The 21,442-nt window shown below is 33.2% G+C and overlaps 1 protein-coding gene across 2 annotated transcripts in view; it reads right to left on the minus strand.

The window, feature by feature from the left end:
* LOC142321863 (E3 ubiquitin-protein ligase MARCHF5-like) overlaps positions 1-21,442 on the minus strand; it is a 73,904-nt gene that overhangs the window by 20,394 nt on the left and 32,068 nt on the right. For both annotated transcript variants that reach the window (XM_075360324.1, XM_075360333.1), the window contains exons 4-5: positions 14,887-15,001; positions 6,125-6,255 (exon numbers count right to left, since the gene is read on the minus strand). In XM_075360324.1, the coding sequence (XP_075216439.1) occupies positions 6,125-6,255; positions 14,887-15,001 (246 nt within the window). The remainder of the gene's footprint in view (positions 1-6,124; positions 6,256-14,886; positions 15,002-21,442) is intronic.

Here is a 21,442-nt window from a genome sequence, read left to right on the forward strand (position 1 = left end):
TCCGCTTCGATGATTTCATTTTGTACTGAAAGGTTTGTTGCTAAACTTGGACTAAACTTTGGACAAACCAAACCTATTTTAATGCTGATCACAGGTATTAGTAATGGTGTTACTAAATCTAAGCTAACTGTTTATTTAAATATTAATTCTAGGTATGAAAACTTTAATTTTAATTTGATATGTCATGTACTGCCATCTATTACAGGTCTGTTACCTAATGATTTAGTAAACATAACTGACTGGGAAATACCTTCTCACCATTTTCTCACCAATCCTCATTTCAATATTCTTGGTCATATCGATATTCTCTTAGGCACTCAATACTATCTTTCTCTACTTAAGCCTGTTCAATTGTCTCTTAATTCCAATCATACCATACTTCAAGAAACTTGTCTTGGTTTCATAGTCTCTGGTCAAATCCCTACTAAGCCTAGTAAACAGAAAAATAATTCAGATTCAATATCACTTTTTGTTAGCAATGAACAGCTTTCCTCTCAATTAGAGTCATTTTGGAGATCTGAAGAGATCGAAGATCATTTACCGACTAAGGAGGAATCCTTTTGTGAAAAACATTTCGTTGAAAATACTTTTCGTGATGACAAAGGCAGATTTGCTGTATCTCTTCCTCATAAGGAAAACTACGCTTTAGGAGATTCTAATGAAAATGCAAGGCATCGTTTCAATTTGTTACATCGTCGATTCCAGAAAACGCTAAACTTAAGGAAGATTACTTCCATTTCATGAAGGAACATCAAGAATTAGATCACATGCAACCTGTAGATTCATCTCAGTATTATTTGCCTCACCACACAGTATTTCGTGAACTTTTCACCACTACCAAAACTAGTAGTATTTGACGATAGTGCGAAAACTTTGAATGGCCAATCACTCAATTCAATTCTTGCTACGGGTTCAGTAATACAACAAGATTTATTTTCAATCATAATTCGTTTTAGAACTCATAGCTATGTGCTATCAGGAGATATTTGTAAAATTTATAGACAAATTCGCATTAATCTTCAAGATTTTCCATTGTAAAGAATCCTCTGGTATGATAATGACAACTCATCAATCATTCCATACAATTTACAAACAGTTACTTATAGTTTAGCACCTTCAAGTTTTCTAGTAACTAGATGTTTGATTGAAATTCAATGACCTGTATTCATTCAGCATCAGAATCTGCCCCAGAGAGGTCGTGTTGTACATTCAGTCCAGATGGACACGCATACTAATGTTCGGATGAACCTTATTTTAGATGTATATCTACAATTAATATATATATTAATTGTATTGTAATATTAATATCGTCTGCAACCCAAGGTTTTCTACCAGTTCTTTTTGTGCCGCCTAAGTTCGCTTTTGCTGATTTAAGAATTTCCTTTTTAACATTCTCCCATTCTTCTTCTACATTTTCTACCTTATCTTTTTTACTCAGACCTCTTGCGATGTCCTCCTCAAAAATCTTCTTTACCTCCTCTTCCTCAAGCTTCTCTAAATTCCACCGATTCATCTGACACCTTTTCTTCAGTTTTTTAAACCACAATCTACATTTCATTATCACTAAATTATGGTCGCTATCAATGTCTGCTGCAGGATAAGTTTTGCAGTCAACGAGTTGATTTCTAAATCTTTGCTTAACCATGATATAATCTATCTAATACCTTGCAGTATCGCCTGGCTTTTTCCATGTGTATATTTTTCTATTATGATTTTTAAACTGGGTGTTGGCAATTACTAAATTATACTTCGTGCAAAACTCTATAAGTCAATGTCCTCTTTCATTCCTTTTGCCCAGCCCGTATTCACCCTCTATATTTCCTTCCTTGCCTTTTCCAATGCTTGCATTCCAATCTCCAACTATTATTAAATTTTCATCTCCTTTTATGTGTTTAATTGCTTCATCAATTTCTTCGTATACACACTCTACCTCATCATCATCATGGGCGCTTGTAGGCAGATAGACGTTAACAATCGTTGTCAGTTTAGGTTTTGTTTTTATCCTTATTACAATGATTCTATCACTATGCATTTTGAGATACTCTACTCTCTCCCCTATCTTCTTGTTCATTACAAAACCTACTCCTGCCTGCCCATTATTTGAAGCTGAGTTAATTATTTTAAAATCACCTGACCAAAAGTCGTTTTCCTCTTCCCACCGAACCTCACTATATCCTACTACATCTACATTTATCCTATCCATTTCCCTCTTTAAATTTTCTAACCTACCAACCTTTTTTAAACTTCTAACATTCCACGCTCCAACTCGTAGAATGTTATTTTTTAATTTTCTGGTGACCCCTTCCTTAGTATTAGTAGTCCCCACCCGGAGATCCGAATGGGGAACTAGTTTAACTCTGGAATATTTTACCAAGGAAGGCGTCTCCATCATTGCTATATAAAAATGCAGAGAGCTACATTTTCTTGGAAAAAAGCAGCTGAAGTTTTCCATTGCTTTCAGCTGCGCAGTACTCAAGAGGACTGAGTGATGTTGATATGGCCGTTGATATGAGTCGTTCTGACTTACGCCCTTAACAACTACTGATAGAGCTGCTGCCCTCTTTCAGGAATCATTCCTTAGTCTGGCTCTCAACAAAAACCTCTCCGATATGGTTACACCTTCAGTCCGGCTACTCTGTATCACCCTCACCAACGGCAAGGTATCATGATTCATACAGGGAGGGAGGCTTTTATTTAAGGATCCTACTGTTAGTTCCTCATATAGGCATCTGATGTTGCTGCTGGTTATTGGGAAGGTGTTTGGGAAGATGGTATATTTGCACATAAATGAGAGGTTGATGTCGCAACAATTATTGATGGACGATCAGTATGGTTTTCGTCCTGGTAAAGAAACGGAAGACACTATCCTTAAAGTCATGAGTATTGTGAGGAATAGTCTTGCCAGGTATGTTTGGGGATTTTCCTGGACATATCTGGTGCGTTTAACAATCTGTGATGGCCCTCTGCTTTGTATCAGTTACAGATACATGGATGTACTTGAAGTAAAATGCAGGTAACAGATAGTTATTTCAGTCATCGAGACACACTGCTTTTTGATGGTGGCTATGAAGTAATAAAGACACTGGGTCGTCCTCAAGGCACAGTATACTGTGCCCTTTGCTATGGGTTGTAGAGTTTGATTCTCTAATGCAGCTGATGTTGCCTGGCGACTGTTACAATATCACTTATGCCAATGATGGGCTGCTGGTTGAAGTATGCTGGCGGAACAAGAATGAGCTTAGGGCCTTTAGCTAAAAATTTATTATTTGTTCTACTCAGTCTCATATCTAGTCTAGTCTATACTCAGACTATGTCTATTGTACTCAGTCAGTTCATATGAGTAGGGTTGGTTATTTGTTTTTCATTATGTCAATTTAAAGGGTTTACACCAATGGAAATGTCATTTGTGGCATTTGCACCAGTGGCATTCTGGCAGAGACCAAGATGATGAATGAGACATGTTAATCAGTCTGTGGGTTTAGAAGATGATCTCCAGTAAAACCCATTAGGGCTAGGTACAGAGGGGTTGGCGTGGCAACTGGAATCATCACATGGCGGGTTCTTCTTTTTCAGTCAGGATTATCATAAAGCTTTGACAAGAGCACAGAGAAATAGAGAATGCTTTCATTACAGGCTTATTAGATTTATGAATCTGTTTCTTGATTTTTAAGTAAATCAAGAGGACTTTTGAGTAAATTGAATCGAAGGGCAAAACTGTCATTGTTGTGATCAACACTTGCTCTGTTGGTATGTGAATAGTATTTTTGGTGTTTAAAGACTCAATCAAATAGTATATATTATCAGAAAGCTGTATTTAACATGAATAAAAACATTTATACAGCGAAACAACATACTCTGACCACCCTGTGTTATTGAAACTTAATATATGAAAACAACTTTATTCTGAATATTCATCAGAGCAGAATAGATGCTTTTACCACTGGGATTAATATGGTTTTTTTGTTTATTGTTTTTTTTTTTCTGATCTCGCTACATAAGCTTGAAACTTCCATATGGGAGATGGAAATGAAATTTTGTTACTTTTACTATTCTTTTATTGACATCTCGCATGGTTTTAGAAGTCAGGCATAACCTTATGATAGCACAGTATAATACAGGAATTATTGGAAATGACAAAATATTATGTTGTTATTATAACTGAATTATTTCTTATTAAATAACATTACAAAAAATTTTCAAAATTCTTAAAAACTTGCTTTATAATTTTTAGTCAAACTTTAATCAAATTATTATCGTACATTGCATAAATTTAATTACTAGATTAATTTGGATTTCAAAAGATAACATTATATATAGAAATTTCTAATTTATTTATAAAATAACAAACAAATTTCCAATCAAACATTTACTATACAAAGTAACAAAATAATGAAGTTTTTATTTCATTCACTATCACTTACTATCATATTTCAATTAACTATCACAATTTTTGATAAATGTTTTACAAATTTTGCAACTTTTTACACCCGCACCCTTAATTTAACCCCCACACAGATGTAAGGGATATTTGCCAAAGTTATGGTGGAGTATTATACTGTCACCCGACCTTAGTAATTGTGTAAAATTTTATCAATTGGCAATGTCAGGAAGTATGTTAAATTAAGGATAAAAGATTTGAGGACAAAAATAAAAAAAAAAACCACGAGTTAAAGAAAAGCAAGTAAAAATGTTTTTTGTAATTACTTCTTCTTATGAGGCATGTTTTTTAATTTAGATGAAGGCCAATTTGATATAAAACAAAAATGAATGACATTAAGAGCAAACTTTAGTACATTAAAATAAACTTACACATATGTATTATTTTTTCATATAGTTGTCATTTACATCAACACATTTTTCATATTACTCTTCTAGCTTTATTTTCCATCTTTGAAAAAATTCCCCAACAGTGATTTAAACCAATTAGTTACTTTCTTTCAGTTCCTTATCATTTTTATATCTATGCAATACAAACCATTGTTTAAAATGTAGAAAAGGTAACAATTAAAGTGCAAGGTTAGGACTCATAAGTTGTATTTGAAGATTTCCAAGCAGTCAGTTTAATTGTTAAATGGCTTTTATTGCAGTATAACAATCTCACTGGACAGTTTCCATCTTTTCTTGTGAATAGCAAAGTTTTTCAATCAAAGGTTTTTAAATTTCACAATCCATAATGGCACTTACAGTATTCCACAACCAAGCAACTCATCATAATCAATCTATTTCAAATTACTCAAAGGAGTTTGACAGCAAAATTTACTTATTTTTGGTCACAGCCTTATATTTAGAGAATTGAAAAATTGGTTATTACAATTTTAGGATGTTTCATATATATATATATATATACCTTCAATGAGGTAGTAGATTGATGGTATGACAAAAAACTAACCATCAAATCTACACAAAACATATTTTACAGATAGAGCATATTTTGGGCTATGCTGAAGAAAATAACTCTAAAACTAATTGAAAATTTATATCATAAAAACAGAATTCACAATTTGGAACTAAATATTTTTGGAAAAAACGCTCATTTTTTGGGTAGAGACTAGAGACTAGTTTACAAGCCTCTAAATTTTATAATATGCATAAAATCGGCGGTTATATTCAAACTGAAATAACTCAAAAAGAACACATCACATAAATCCTAATTCACCAAACTAAATTTATATATATATATAGTAATAATAAATCATTAAAATTTTGATCACTGAGACTTAGCGAATATAGCAGTAACAATTTTTTAATAAGCAAAGAAATTTTCATCTACTTCAAATTTTTCCAGTTGTAATCTAGTAACAGAGAAATGTAATAGTTAAGATTCGGCTAATAAATAGATTTCCAGTTGTTTAACTAATAGATAACCACTGCAAAGAGAATAGTTCCAGCTATGTATGTATGTTAGCAGCATACAGAGAAAATGGGAAAAATGATTTACATAAGATTTTAAGCATTAATATACTCAAATTTACAAAATTGAAATACTCTAACAGCAAAAAACAGTGAAATTAATTTGTATACATTAAATATTTAATACATAATTACTTCATATACACCAAGAAAGACAACTAACTGCAATCTCACCACCAAAAAAATAAATAAATAAATAAAATAAAACACTGACCTGCATTACAGTTACAGCACCATATGTAACAGCAGTCCAATAAATTGAGCCAACAACAATTCCTGCAGCTACAAATGGACAAACTTTGTACACTGCAACATCCACTGTATCCAGAATAAGAAGAAGTGGCCCTAAAAAATTAAAATAACAAACATTAACTGAGAAACCTAAATGAAAATGAAACGCACTATTAGAACTAATGATGTTAATAATTTTAAATATATATTTATATCAAGTGATATAGATTCCAATGTGAGAGAACTTTCTGAAAATATTGTTATTGATGAAGCTATGAGGAAAATAATAGTGCAGATTTAGAAAAGGAATCTAGTGATACTGATGGACAAGTGGGTGAGGAAAATGTGATTGAAGCAGCATGTGAAGATAAAGGGCATGAAAATGGTTGGCAAGAATGGTCATTAAATGATTATGCTTTTACGAAATTTAAGTGGTTATAAAGCTCTAGCAAGGTCAAACTCACACAATATCCGTACACTATTTTCAGCTTTTTTCACAGATGAACTATTGTCCAACCAGGGTGTCTTCCCCTATGGGGTCAGATCAGGTATCATCAAAGAGGGTAAATAATAAAAATGGATAAGGTAAGAAGAAAAACGTTAATATGATGAAATTAAAAAAGGTGAGATTATAATGTTGGAAACAAAACAAATATTCCCTTTTGTTATGGAAAGACTCTAATGATGTCATAATGCTGAATACGCTTTACGACAACACAACCAAGACAGTTAGGTGTATGATTAAAAATGGAGTAACAACAAAATGTAGAAAAACCAACAGTGATGTGTAAATATAAACAAAATCGATGGGAGGAGTCTACATTTCTGATCATTATATTTCATCATATGCATTTACCAGAAATTCATTGAAGTGGTGGAGGAAAGTGTTTTTCTGGTTGTACAGAAACTTGAATTGTGAATGCGTTTCTACTTTACAATTTTAATCAGAGCAAAGGAAAAGTGCATCAATGTATATTTAGAAAAGAATTAATAATAAAACAACTGGTTGGTAATTTCAGAAATTTAAACAAACGGGAATAACTATCGCAATCAGAAGAAGACGAAAGATTAAATGGAAAACTGCACCTACCATATCCCCTGGAAGAAGGAAAAGCAAAAGACTGTGCATGGTGTGTATTGACAGGAGCACTGGTAGAACGAGAAAATGAAGTAAATTTTACTAAAACTTGCCAAAACAATCTTGGGCTTCATATAGGATAATGTTATGAGAAATATCATTCAGTAAAAAAATGTAAAACCAATTGAATATTTGGTGTGTGTGTGTGTGTGTGTGTGTGTGTGTGTGTGTGTGCATATATATATATATATATGTATATCCTTGATGTTTATTTTTATAAAACTAAAAGTCCTCTGGTTTCAAAAAAATTAAATTCATTCCCACACATGTAAATTCTAATCGGAACACATTCTATGTACAATAGAGAACATCAAAAAACATTTTTCCCCCTGGGTGTACAGCTGTGTTATTATCAGAAGCCAGACAATATTACTATAATAAAAAATTAAAGATTAACATAAAAAGTAAATTAGATGTAAAATGTCTGCAATATGCAAAATAAAAGCACAATAAAAAATAATATTAAAAATTTAACATAAAACAACAAAGTTGGCATATGGCAAATAGCGAACTGCATAAATGGAGAAACGATAAAGTTATAATCAAATATTTCAATGTAGATGAATGACCTCAAGAAAGAGTATGACATTCAATATACAGTCATATCATTCCCTAAAATATTTTAGATGTTAGCCCCAAATTTAAATTTCAGCAGCAATATCACGTAACAGACAGTCCACAAAGATGTGCTGTACCATCCATGTTGTCATTGTCGATTAACAGTCACAGTGAACACAAGCAGGTGCATCGTTCCGACACATGAAACATCCATGGGTAAGTTCTAGTGCACCCAAGTCATAAATGTCAAATAACAAGTTTCGTAAATTACTCATGGATGAAGAGCCCCTTGGCGATACAGTCTCCTTAACTGGATAAAGTTTATTTTGATGACAGTATTCCATTCACTTTGCCACTTATCATGAACCACCCTCCTTAGAAAGACAAAATTTTCTTCAAACACAATGCAATTAGTGAAAGGAGGCTGCAAACAAATCTCTTGATCAGCATGTTCATTGCATGAAATTACAATATGGCTTGGGATTAAGCAAAAGCTCACAGTTGTGTTACACTGAGTCATTTAGAAATAAGACAGCATCATTATTTTCCCTGGGTGCACACATCATCATCAATGTCCGGACACGATATTTATAATACAGTAAACAAATAAATACTAAAAATTAACAATTAAAGATTAACTTAAAACTAAAACCCAGTTAAATAAAAACACACCATAATTGAAAAAAGCCTATGACACATGCTAAAAGTGAAATAAAACCACAATAAATAAATATAACATTAATAATCTAAATTAAAAAATAAAATTGCATCTGTCATATGCCAAATGGCATGAATAGATGAAAAATCAAATATGTGAATAAAAACAGAAGGCCAAATGAAATCGTCAAATATTGATCATCTAATTGTTTCTAAAAGTATTTCAGAAGGTAGCACATAGTGAGTGAACCTAGTATGCCCTATTTGCAAATGGCAAACAACCTCCTGTCGATGGTTATTCCTGGAGAGAGTAGCACCACGGTGATACAGTTTTGTTAACAGGACAAAGTTTATTGTAGATGGTATTATTCCATTCACTATGTCACTCACCACAGATCACCATCTTCAGAAAACAGACAAGATCATCAGAAACAAAATGATTAGTGAAAAGAGGCTGGAAACAAGCTTCTTTTGCCGCACATTGCCTGAAATTAAAATATTGCTATGGTTCCAGAAGAAGCTCACAGTTGTGTTACATTGAGTCATTTGAGAAATAACACACTAAATCTCATAGACAACAGGATGTCTGGAGTACATGTCATTAATCGCCTGTAAGGCATGTTGGGCTAATTACACTTAAGGCATTATTAACAACATACAGTTCGCAACGTAAACACTGATGATGCTGGGAAAACATATATATATTCTATTGCAAACCACAGAATTAATGTTTTTACAGCCGTCTGCATAAATTATAGCACCAAGATTATGTTTATAATATCATAAAAATTTTCTTACAATATAACCAGATTTATATTCTTTTTATGATGCAAAGACTAAAGAATCAATTTATGAGAGAAAGCCACCAAGGGGAGGTAACAACATGAAGCTAATGTAAGAAGTGGAGGTAATTGTATATTTTGAGCTAAGAAAAGATGCTGAGCTCTGATGCCTGGCGAAACAGTGGATCTTGGGTGTCCTGACATTGATTAAGATGCCGATTAGAGAAAACAACATCAAAAGTTGGATGATTTGGTTGTGCTTTAATACGAGCTATCGTATTAAAGCTATGTGCTTTAATATGAGCTGTTTTTACGCAAAACAGTTCATTTGTTCTTGTTTATCCCAAAGGGATGGCTCACCACTGTCTACCAGTAAACTTATCACACAGGGCTTGAATAAAATGTACCTGTAGCAAGCCAAATGAATGATGGACTGCACTGATTATTCTACGAGCAATGGACGAGCGGATAAGTATGCCACGCACCCGTAGACTAAGCAGGAATGAACCAGAGCTTGGTAGAAGTGTAACAAGAATACTCAATCAGTTTCCCAACGCATATTAGATAAAACTCTCAGCATGTCTAGCGTTTTTTTTAATTTTATTTTCAGATCCATAATCCAAAAATCCAATCCATGTGCATGGTTCAACTGGTTCATCATGTAAAAACGGTTCAGGGTCAACATGTTCCCTCAAGCAAAAAAAGCTGTGATACATTTCATACTCTCTGGAGAAAACATGGATCCAATCATTTTACACCACAATTCTAAAAGGGTTATGGTTTTTTTGGAGCAGTCAGGGATTTTACTTGGTCACAAAAAACCTGGACAATTTGGAAGCACGATTCGCACATTCACAGAAACAGCCCAAACCAAACTAACTCTTGGTATTAAAGGATCACTCATATTGAGGGCTTTTCTATATTCCCGATGAGCCATAGGAAAGAACACTTTCTGTTCAAAAAGGTTCTTGTGCACACGTCAATACTCTTACATCTTCAAAGTGAGACCAAAGACCTTGAATGTTCCACTGTATAATGTTCATAAATAAAGGTAATATATATATATATATATAAATTAATTGTACATGAGGTTTTTTCCATCAAGTTTTTTGTTTTTGAATAAGTTTTTTTAACTCATTGCAGGATCTACTCTGCAATTACCTGCTTTTGCAAGAGCTTGTCTTGATATCGACAAAACAGACATCCGGTTTAACCATGTTACGAGAGTTCAGTATCTTTTTATATTGTTTTCGTTGGCAGGAAAAGTTCATTTCTGCTCACAAAGTCTGAGAATTGCCTTCTCTTCTTTAGAAGTTGAGCAATCTTGTGAACAAGCTGAGTGTGTTCCCACAGAGTTAGCACATTTTTCTTCCTTCTGGCAGTTAGTGTCGTTGTGACCTTTGGCACACTGAGCACAAATTACAGTTTTCAAACAAGATGTAGTATGGCCATACCCTTGACATTGGAAACATCAGTGTGGATTGGAGATGAATATTTGTACACAAACCGACAGGTAATCCACTTTTATTTTCTCTGGTGGTACCAGAAGGTTAAATGTTAATATAAGGGAAGGTGTAGGTTCTTTCACTTCACTCTATCATTGTGTTATTCGCTTCACCTCTACAAGTTCTTGGGACAGCTAATTCACTAACATCAATCTCTAAAACATCCCAGGAAAAGATTACTCCTCGGCAGATCTTTTTTTTCATAGCACCTTCATGTTAATAATACTGTTAGATATTATTTTTTGTGTGTGTGTGTGTGTGAGTAGTTGTGTGATAAGTATGATTGTTGTGGTGGGGGCCCGGCGTATGGTCTCAGTGTGCGTTGTGATTTCATGAGAGACGGAGGTGTGCCGTCAATAGTGCAATATTGTCATTCAGTCATTTCATTGTATACAGTCCATTTGTTCTTTATTCAATGTTGTTTACTTCCATGTGGAATAATTCAGTTTTTTTTTGTGTCTGAGTATCACCGATAAAAGCAGCATCATTTTTTCACGATTAGAATTATGTACCGCACTACTTCTGGCACAATTAGTCAAGAAAGTAATCTCAGCCTTGAATTAGAAATGACACCTAAAATAGTTCTCTGGTCAGATTCTACTGTAGTGTTATCATGGATAAAATCTTATTCCTCTCAGTGGAAAACCTTTGTGGCCAACAGGGTTGCACAGACACATGAGCTATCAAGCACATGTGAGTGGGGAGGATAATCCAGCAAATTATATCTCAAGAGGGTTGATGCCAAATCAAAATGGAGAAGAAACCAGATGGTGGAAAGGTCCCGAGTGGTTAGCACAAGACAAGAGTAAATGGCCAGAAAGATCTTGCACAAATGAAACAGAATTGGAAATCAAGAAGAGGATTCTTGTGGTAACAGCCATTGAACAATGTGACCTGTGGACAAGATATTCAGAACTCAATCGTCTCCAAAGAATGACAGCCCTCTGTATGAGGTTTATTAGCAATTGCAAATCACCCATGGGTAGAAGACTTAACGGTCTTTTTACAGCAGATAAGCTAAACGTGGCACTTGAAACATTAATTAGAAGAGCACAGTTAGAGAGATTCGAGGAGCATCTATCCCTTCAACGAAGTTCATCGGTTCATAATAAAAGCTGTTTAAAAACTTTGCATCTGTTTGTAGACAATAAAAATATCATTTGGGTGGGTGGAAGACTCATTAATTAAAAGGTGAACCATGAGCAAAAGCATCCAATTGTATTACCATCAAAACATCCTCTCACTAATCTAACAATGCAAAATGAACATGTGAGATTACTACATGCTGGGCAACAGCTACTGCTGGCATTAGTGCGATCGAAGTTTTGGCCTTTAAATGGTAAAAGTACAGCAAAAAAGATTATTCACTAATGTGTTATGTACTTTAAGGTTAAGCCAAAATCATATGACCAACTTATGGGCAATTTACCAAAGGAAAGAGTCCAACCTGCACGACCATTTTTAAATTCTGGGGTTGATTACTGTGTCCCTGTATCAGTTCGCCCAAGCCATAAATAAGGAGTTGTTCCTGTAAAGGCCTACATTGCTATATTTGTGTGTCTTTCAACAAAAGCACTCCATATTGAGTTAGTCAGCGCTCTTACTACAGAAGCTTTTCTTGGTGCATTAAAGCGGTTCATGTCACGATGTGGAAAATGTACACACATATTTTCAGACAATGCAACCAACTTCACAGGTGCAAATCAAGAGTTAGAATTCTTAAGGGATCTATTACTTAGCAAGGAGCATCAGAATCTGTGGGTAATTGGCTGGCAATAGATAATATTCAGTGGCACTTCATTCCATCAAGGTCACCTCATTTTGGGGGCCTTTGGGAGGCAGGAGTTAAGTCTCTCAAGCATCATCTAAGGAGAACAGTTGGGAATGCAATATTTACATACAAAGAATTCTACACTATTAAACTTTAATCAAGCCTGTTTAAATTCCTGACCTCTCACTCCCATGACCAATGACCCCAATGATTTGTTACCCTTAACTACATCCCATTTCCTCACTGGTGATGTGATTACAGCATTGGTTGAACCTGATCTGCAAGAGATGTCAATGAATCGTCTACATGATGGCAACTTGTCCAACAACAACTACAAGGATTTTGGTCTCGATGGTCAAATGAATACCTATCCAGTTTACAACAGAGACTTAAGTGGCAGCAACCACCATTGGCGATTTGTTGATCATCAAGTACAACCTACCCCCAATGAAATGGAGACTGGAACGTATTACCGAACTTCACCCTGGAAAGGGTGAAGGTCACCGTGGAAAGGGCCTAGTCAGGGTCATCAGTGTTAAAACTGGCAGTGGAGTTCTCAAAATAGCTTTAAACCAAGTATGTCCACTTCCAGCAAAGTAGTGTTGTGGTGTTATTTTCATATGTTTGGAAGGTGGGCAGATCGCCCTTCCACGTTTTTAGTGTAAAATTCATTTTGAAATTTATGTTTTATTTTCCTTTTAGTCATTTCAGACATTGTATGTTCATTTTTTTTTTTGTTTTGCATTATCAATTTTGTTTTTTGTATTATGCTTTGTTCTAGCATCTAATTTAGACTTAAACATGTAATTTTCAGTTTATGTTATACTTATGTTATTTTTTCATTTTTTTTGCAAGTATGTGTTCATTTGTGATGATCTTTGTTTGAAGGTGACCCTTCAAGGTGGGGGGCATGTTAGATATTATTTTGTGTGTGTGTGTGTGAGAGAGATAGTAGTTGTGTGAGAAGTATGATTGTTGTGGTGGTGGCCCGGTGTACAGTCTCAGTCTGCATTGTGATTTCATGAAAGATGGAGGTGTGCCGTCATAGTGCAATATTGTCATTCAGCCATTTCATTGTATACAGTCCATTTGTTCTTTATTCAATGTTTTTAAATAAACGTTGTTTACTTCCATGTACAATAATTCACTTTTTTTGTGTCTGTGAACAATCCCAAACAACTACCCATACTGATGAGTCCACATTCTCCGGTGGTATGGGAAGGTTAAACATTAGTATAAGAGAGGGAGCAAGTTCATCCATTCCACTCTGGCATTTCATAATTTGTTGCATCTCTACACCTTGAGGACAAAGATAATCAGTAATCTCACGAACGTCGATCTCCAAAAGTTCCTGGCAAAAAAATACTCTTCAGCTGCTATTCAAGGATTTGTGGCATACCGCTTTTACATTGATACAACCCATGTTGGTGAGTCACAAGAGTGATCAGCCCTGTTCATCACTAAATGTCTCAACCAGTATCTTCAGTCTCTTCACTTTTTGATTTTCTTTTCTTTTTGATTTTCCAGTGAATCACTTGAACCTGTAATCACTTTATTTATCAGGAAAGGTGATACCTTTTGAAAGGAAGCTCCTTCCTGATTGTTTTTAAGAATCGTATTTTTATACTGTGAATGGGATGCACCACCATTCCATTTACACTATTTTCTTCAATATGGTTCTTATCCTAATCAGAGAACGCTAAGTGAGGTCTTTTCACATGATAATTTGTGGTGGTTTTTTCAGATGGATCACTAACCATCATAAGGTTTTTTTGAAGACTAGTAATTTTGGTCCCACTAATACTGGAGAAATACAAGACCAACTCTGCTGAGCCCACGCGTACAAAGGCTAGAACTAAATACAACTGAGTTCACCCAAGTGCCCAGAGAACATTGTTTGAGACTCACTGCGTAGAGTCATTCACTCATCAGCATAATAGTTTCCACCTTGTGTTATGGTTGCGTTTCATAAGGTGTCGCAACACCACTGAGTGTATGTATAAGAAGAAACAGTGTAAGGTGTAGTTGTGTTGCTATGAAAGTCTGTATGTTGTAATCTGTGTAATGTTTGTGGTGTAGTATATGTGTATGATGTAGAAGGTTCACCAACTCAGTCAGTGCATAGTGGAAAGAAAAGCTGCATAGATTAGGGACACGGGGATGCCAATCCCCAAAGTGTAAGATTCCCTGTCGGGGTTGACTCCAAACTGATTAATTTCAGAAATATTATTAAAAGTGAACAGATGCAAATTACATAAGCATTACAAATTTTTTTTTGTAAACAGTTAACATCAACGTAACACTTATTTAACATACGAGAAACCTATTACTTACCCATCTGAGGAAGAATTATAATATACTCTGTATTGCATTGGGGGCACGATACTTTTCCAGTTCTATTTCCTTTCTGCTTTTCATCAACCCACCGTTGTAAGCAGGCTTGGTGGACCTAATAGGAAAAAATAAATGAGAAAAATCAATACAATAATAAAATCACTTTACTCTTTTCAAAATGCTTCAGAAATATAATGAGAGTACTACTTATTCAACATAAATATATAACAAAAAGAATTGTTACTTTAATAAATTTGATAACTAAGGAAAATTTAATTTAATGAAATAAAATCAGGAATCTTTCCTTCTTTTTTCTTTTAATGTTAAAATATTGCTTCTTCGTAAGGTACAAAACCTTACTTTCCTTTGAATACAAAAGTTTTCATAAACTCATCTTTACTCCAATGAAAATTTCATCGGTGAACTGTAGAACAGTAATACAAAATCTTTATTTAAATATTGATTGCATAGTTATAAATAAAATTTTACTGACACTTTTCAAAACAGATAATTTTTGGATGGCTAATGACTAAATTCAGGTGGTTGAAAGAAAATAATGTTCAAATAAGGAATAAGCCAAGGAAGCAGCCATTTGTAGATATAACAGTTCATACTAAGAGCTAAAAAGATGTCTATTCTTTGTTAAAATTTATTTCATATAAAAAAAAAGAAACATATGGATTGCTATCAAGCATGATTGCAATGAAAACTGAATAAACAGTTAAACGGAACCTGGATGTATGGAAAAACTGCATCACTGGAACAAACTATGACAAATGTACAGTTTTACTACATACTATATAAACAAATTTTTGCAAGTGAAACTACTACAGCCCTTTTACTGGAACTCTTTTTACCTTATAATCACCCACATATAAGTGAAATAATTAGCATAAGAACTAGTAATATTGAATTGAGGTCATATTACAAAGGAAATTATTAATTGACTAATCCAACATGTGTGTTCTAGTTCCTTGTACTTAAATCAATCAATGTTGGCAGTCTACTTTGCTATCTCAACAAGTTATAATGCACAATCAATGAAATTTAACCCTTTGCTCTCCAAAACGATTTTTCTAAAGTGTCCCCACAGCTCTTACAACCTGTAATGCATCCACTCATCATACAAATGACAGCAAATACCCTCAAACAAATCGAAGCCTACTGACAGAACACTATAGCCTGCAATGCAGGACACAGGGGTTAAATTTTCAAGCATCATCTAAACTGTACCCTAATTTTAAGCATAATCTAAACTGTGTGCTGAGTGAAAAGTTTTTAATAAATCATTATGATTATATGTTAAATGAACTAATTTTTAAGGACCCAATGTGTGCCTAAATCTACCTAATGTATAACTTTGAAATATTAGTATCTTATGTAATAGATTAAAATAATTCCAGGCAGATTAATAATTTAAGCAAAAGCCAAGAGATTAAACAGATCACAGTTAGCAGCCAGTTATGTTTGACTAAAAGGATATTAAAAGGAATGAGTTTTTGTTAAAAAAAGTTTCATGGGAAAGCAATGAAATGTAAGATAAAATAAATTAGAGATACAGATTATGCAATCAATAATTAAACATTTTGTATTAGTGTTCAAAATTTTCATTGGAGTAACGATGAGTTTATTGCATAAATGTTTCCTAATGAAAACTTTTCAAAAGAAAGTAAGGTTTCATCTTACCAAGAAACAATATTTTAAGAAAATGTTAAATTATAAATAAAATTTTACAGAACTTTTCAAAATGGATTACAATACACTTGATTTATTTTTATAATTTTTGGTTGGATAATGACTGAATACGGGTGGTGGAAAGAAAATAATGTTCAAATAAGGAATAAGTCAAGGAAGCAGCCATTTGTAGAAATACCAGTTCACACTTAGGAGTTATAAAGATGTCTCTTAATTTTTATGTTGGTTAGATTTCATACTGCTTGATATCAAAGTAAACTTTATATATATAATATATATTATATAAAGAATAATAATATACAGGATATGGTTCATAAAATTATACAACCCAAAATTAATCTGGTATGTTAACCTGGTAACTGCATAACCACTTTTTGGTTACGCAGATATTACTGTGGAACTGAAGGTTACAACACAAAGTGTCCCTTTCATCTAAATTAATTATCTCTAAGTAGAACAAGAATGTTGTATTAAAAGGCACTGAAACGGTATATTCTGGAGCATCACCTGATAACTCTAGTGACATTCTATTGGTGCTGTGCAAAAAGTTTCAAAAAACAGAAGTTACATCACATTGGGTACAAATACAATAAAATATTGGTAAAAGGCTTCAGCACTAGAAATGGTTCAAACATTTCATTCGTGGTAGTGTACATATTTTGGGCAATTTTATTTAGATGACATATTTTTATTGTTCAGAATATATTACCAAGCAAAAAAAAAAAAACAGAATTCTGAGTACAGAGTTCCAAAAATCACAATCTAGAAAAAATAAAAATAAAAACTTTTGTTTGTGTCTGTAAAGAAGATTGCATTTATTAGTACAACTGAGGCATCTGATTTTAAAATCATAAAACTTCATTTTTAATCAAAGTTCAGGTGCGTTTTAAACAACTCCAGAATAAATATCCTACAAGATAAAAATAAAGTTTGGTTTAATCCAATTGTTTTTTACATCAAGTCATGACGCACTGATATTAAATGAAGATACGACCAAATGCACCAATGAGAATCATGGAAACTAATGTAGAATGAGATTAGATTAGAAACTGATCAGTTTATAATTTTTTTTCTAGCAGTGCAAGTTTGTTGGTTTCTTCTTGGGTAATTCAATATAATTATGTTAATAATAATTTTTTATATGTTACTTTTTAAAAAGGTTTATTTAAATCAAATGCAAGTTTTATTTAAATTTAGTAGTTATTTACAAATGAACCAGTTGTTAGCATTTCACAAATTCTGTTATGCAAATATTTTAAAAGTAGATGAAGATAAATTTTATTATAATGTATTGAGTAAGACTAATGCTGTTATCAGGCATGGATATAATGACATTGAAATATGTTCACAATTTTAAGGAAAATACTTAATAATGAATGTATCTTGTAACTTCAACCACTAAAGTTTCAAAAGTAATATTCAAAAGCAAGAAAAAATTGCCCCAACTTCATAAATTAAAAAAGAATGTCTCACTGTAATTAAGGTAAACTATTTTCTTTTATTGGTACTAGGCAATACATTTGCCCTATTTTATAAGTAAAAAGTAGACTTTAAAGTTTCTAAAAGAGATAGGTTTTGTAGTTTTACACAATAAAAACAAAGTACACATACCATGATTGAACACACTGCCCATCAAAAAATCAATGTTTTTTTTTTTTAAATATATTGAAATAATGATAAGTGATATTAAATTTGGAATAACAAATATGAAATTATAATTCTTGAATAGTAAATCCTGTAATGAAATAAATATTGAACTGAATATTATGTAGAATAAGTAAGCTTTGAATAAAAATAGAGTTCTGACTTGGATAAGTCTGTAGCATAAGTAAACCTTGAATAATACTATCTGGAATAGGTGAGTGCCTTGAATAATGTGGATTCCTTAATAAGTAAATCTGATGTTGACTGGATACTTTAGTAACATAGATAACCTAAATACGTAAATCGCTTTGTAGGCAAAACTACGAGGGTGGAGTGAAACATTCTAGCCTCATACAGAGATAGTATTATTAAGCTTAACTTCTCAATGGTGTTGCATGATTCCATTTTTATTAGTTTACTATTAGAGTTTTAAGTCACTGCATCAGCAGTTTGTACAGCATTTACAGTCTGTCAAAAACAGAAAACAGTCAGTCTGGGAATTAGGGTGGTTTTATGAAAAATGGAAAATCTGGAAATTTGTGCAGCGATTAAGCACTTTCTTCTGAAGGATTTAAATGCAAAGGAAATTAAAGAGCTTGATATGACATTGGGAGACTCTTCTCTATCAAATACAGCAGTTAAAAATGGGTTGAACATTAATGAGTCACATAGTGGATGCCCTTCTGAAGTGCCTATATCAGAAATAATAGAAAAAGTACATAAAATCATTTTAGCAGATCAACAAGTGACAGTGAATGAGTTAGCAGAGTCTGTACACCTGTCAACAGAACCCATACGCAATATTTTTCATGAACAAGCTAGATGGGTACTGCATTTCCTCATTGCCCAACCAAAAACAGTCCTGAAAAACATTTCGGCACAATCCAGAGGAATTTTTACATCGATTTGTTAATATGACTTGGGTTGTGCACTATATTCCCAAGACAAAGCAGCAGTCAAAATGGGTTGAAAAAGTCAACCTACTCCAAACAAAAAAGTGAAAATGACTTTTTACACAAAAAAAGTTACATAAACTGGTTTTTGGGATGCAAGTAGAATAATTTCACTTATTATCAAAAAAAGAGTGAAACAATAAATGGCATTATTATGACTACTGCAGCATCTCAGAGATGAAATTAAGGAAAAACTACCACATCTGGCAAAAAAAAGTGCTTTTCTACCAAGACAATACTCCAACTTACTTTTCAATCATTTAAGTTATTGCAATGGCAAAAATCAACAAATTATGGTTTGAATTGCTCAAACAACTTCCATATCAACCTGATCTGACTGCCAATGCCTATCAGTTGTTTTCTAACCTAAAAAAATGGTTTGGAGGGGAGAAATTTTCAACCAATAATGAGGTTATTAGCGGCATACATGGTTACATTATAGGAGCTGGATAAATAGATATACCGAACTGGCATAAGTATTGTTAAGGAATGCTGGGCTAAGTATAAAAACCTTAACGGTGACTTATGTTGAAAAATAAATCAAAATGAACCTAGAAAAATGTTTTCTTATGGGCCTGGAACTTATCACCCTATCCTCATAATTTAAATATAATGCACAGGTGGATATCTTAAATACGTAAATAACTTATAGATATCCTAAATAAGTAATTTACATGATAGCAAAACCTGTTTAAATACATTGCACTACAAATGGATCTCTTACATAAGTAAATCACTTTGCTTGAGTGAATATTTGCAATGGATCGGGTGAAGCCAGGATCTACAATGCTAACAAATACCTTAAACATAGACAGGATGTCCCACAAAGAAACGAAGAAACATTCAGGACATGATCTACTGGTGAAAATAATGAAATAAGTTCATGTAAATGTAGATCTGGAAATTCTGTTTTCAGAGCTATGGCTAGTGAAAGATTTTGCCCGGATTTCAGCTCTTCTAATAAAAAAGAAGTCCTACTGTAGTTTTTGGGACCCAAATTAAGAAGTAAAGTTGGTGGTTTTATGTCATTTGAGCTGGAAGATCGGCTAAAACAAGTCCCAAAAATATAACTCAAGTAGTTTTTAAGATATCCGACATAAAACACAAAATTCAGCATCAAAAACTGTTTGTTTTTTTAGTTTGTAGTAAAATTGCTTTGCTAAATGAAAAATGCATTAGATTTATTAACAAAACTTGTAGAGAATTTAATTCTGAGAAAATTAATATAAATACAGTTAATAAAAAGGAATAAAAACTTTTAAAAATTAGTTTTTTATTGAAGCAAAACAGATAAAAAATAGATAGAAAATCATATTATTATTTCTGTACCTAATAAACAGTACTGTTAATATGGCAAAACAAAAAAATAAAATACATTAAATGATAAATGGTAACAGAATAACAAACCTAAGTTACAGTAATTGTTCAAAATTTCCTCCTTCACAATGAACACAGCACGCACTCAGCTCAACATAAAATATTTCTGGTGACTTTCCATATCATATCAGGACAGTTTCATATAAATTCAATAGCATTTTATATTTTAATGAGCAACTCTTCTATAGTATTAGCGTTTTGTTGGTATACTATCATTTTCATACGTAATCTAGTGGCGCTGTCAGGTGAATGTGGCGGCCAATTGACTGGTTCAGAACATCCTTCAGTTTAAGAAATTAGCATTTTTTCTACCTCCTGAAGAAATATGTAGCATTGCACCATCATGCTGGAAAATCATCTGCAATCTGGTTTATAAAGGTTCATCCTCCAAAAGAACCAGCAAATTATTTTTCAAAAAATGAACATATGCATTTCCTATAAGGTTTTCATTGAAAACAAATGGTTCCAGAATTTTGTCATAAATAATGCCACATCAAACATTAATGTGAAATCTACATTGAAAATTAGTTCCTTCGGTACCATGTGGTGGATTGTCTTCGCTTCTTAAATTACAATTTTTAGAACTGAAGACTCTGTTTCTCATAAAAGTGGCTTCATCAGTAAATAAAATTGAATTTACCTTATCAGCATTGTCTAGAAGCCAATGACAGACGTTTAACCGCTGAGAGTAATCTATTGGCTGCAAATTTTGAACTTTCTGCAGTTGGAAAGAATAAAGATTTTCTTTCCATAGGATGCCTCACACTTTATTTTTTTTTAAATCAATGTGACAAGAATTTCACCTACTACTAGTGCCTGGGCTACACTGAATATGCTGAATCACAAGATGTTCATCATTAACACCATGATTTACTTGGCGTTGAACA

The sequence above is a fragment of the Lycorma delicatula genome, chromosome 1 (genome assembly GCF_047948215.1).
Source record: "Lycorma delicatula isolate Av1 chromosome 1, ASM4794821v1, whole genome shotgun sequence".
NCBI lineage: Eukaryota > Metazoa > Arthropoda > Insecta > Hemiptera > Fulgoridae > Lycorma > Lycorma delicatula.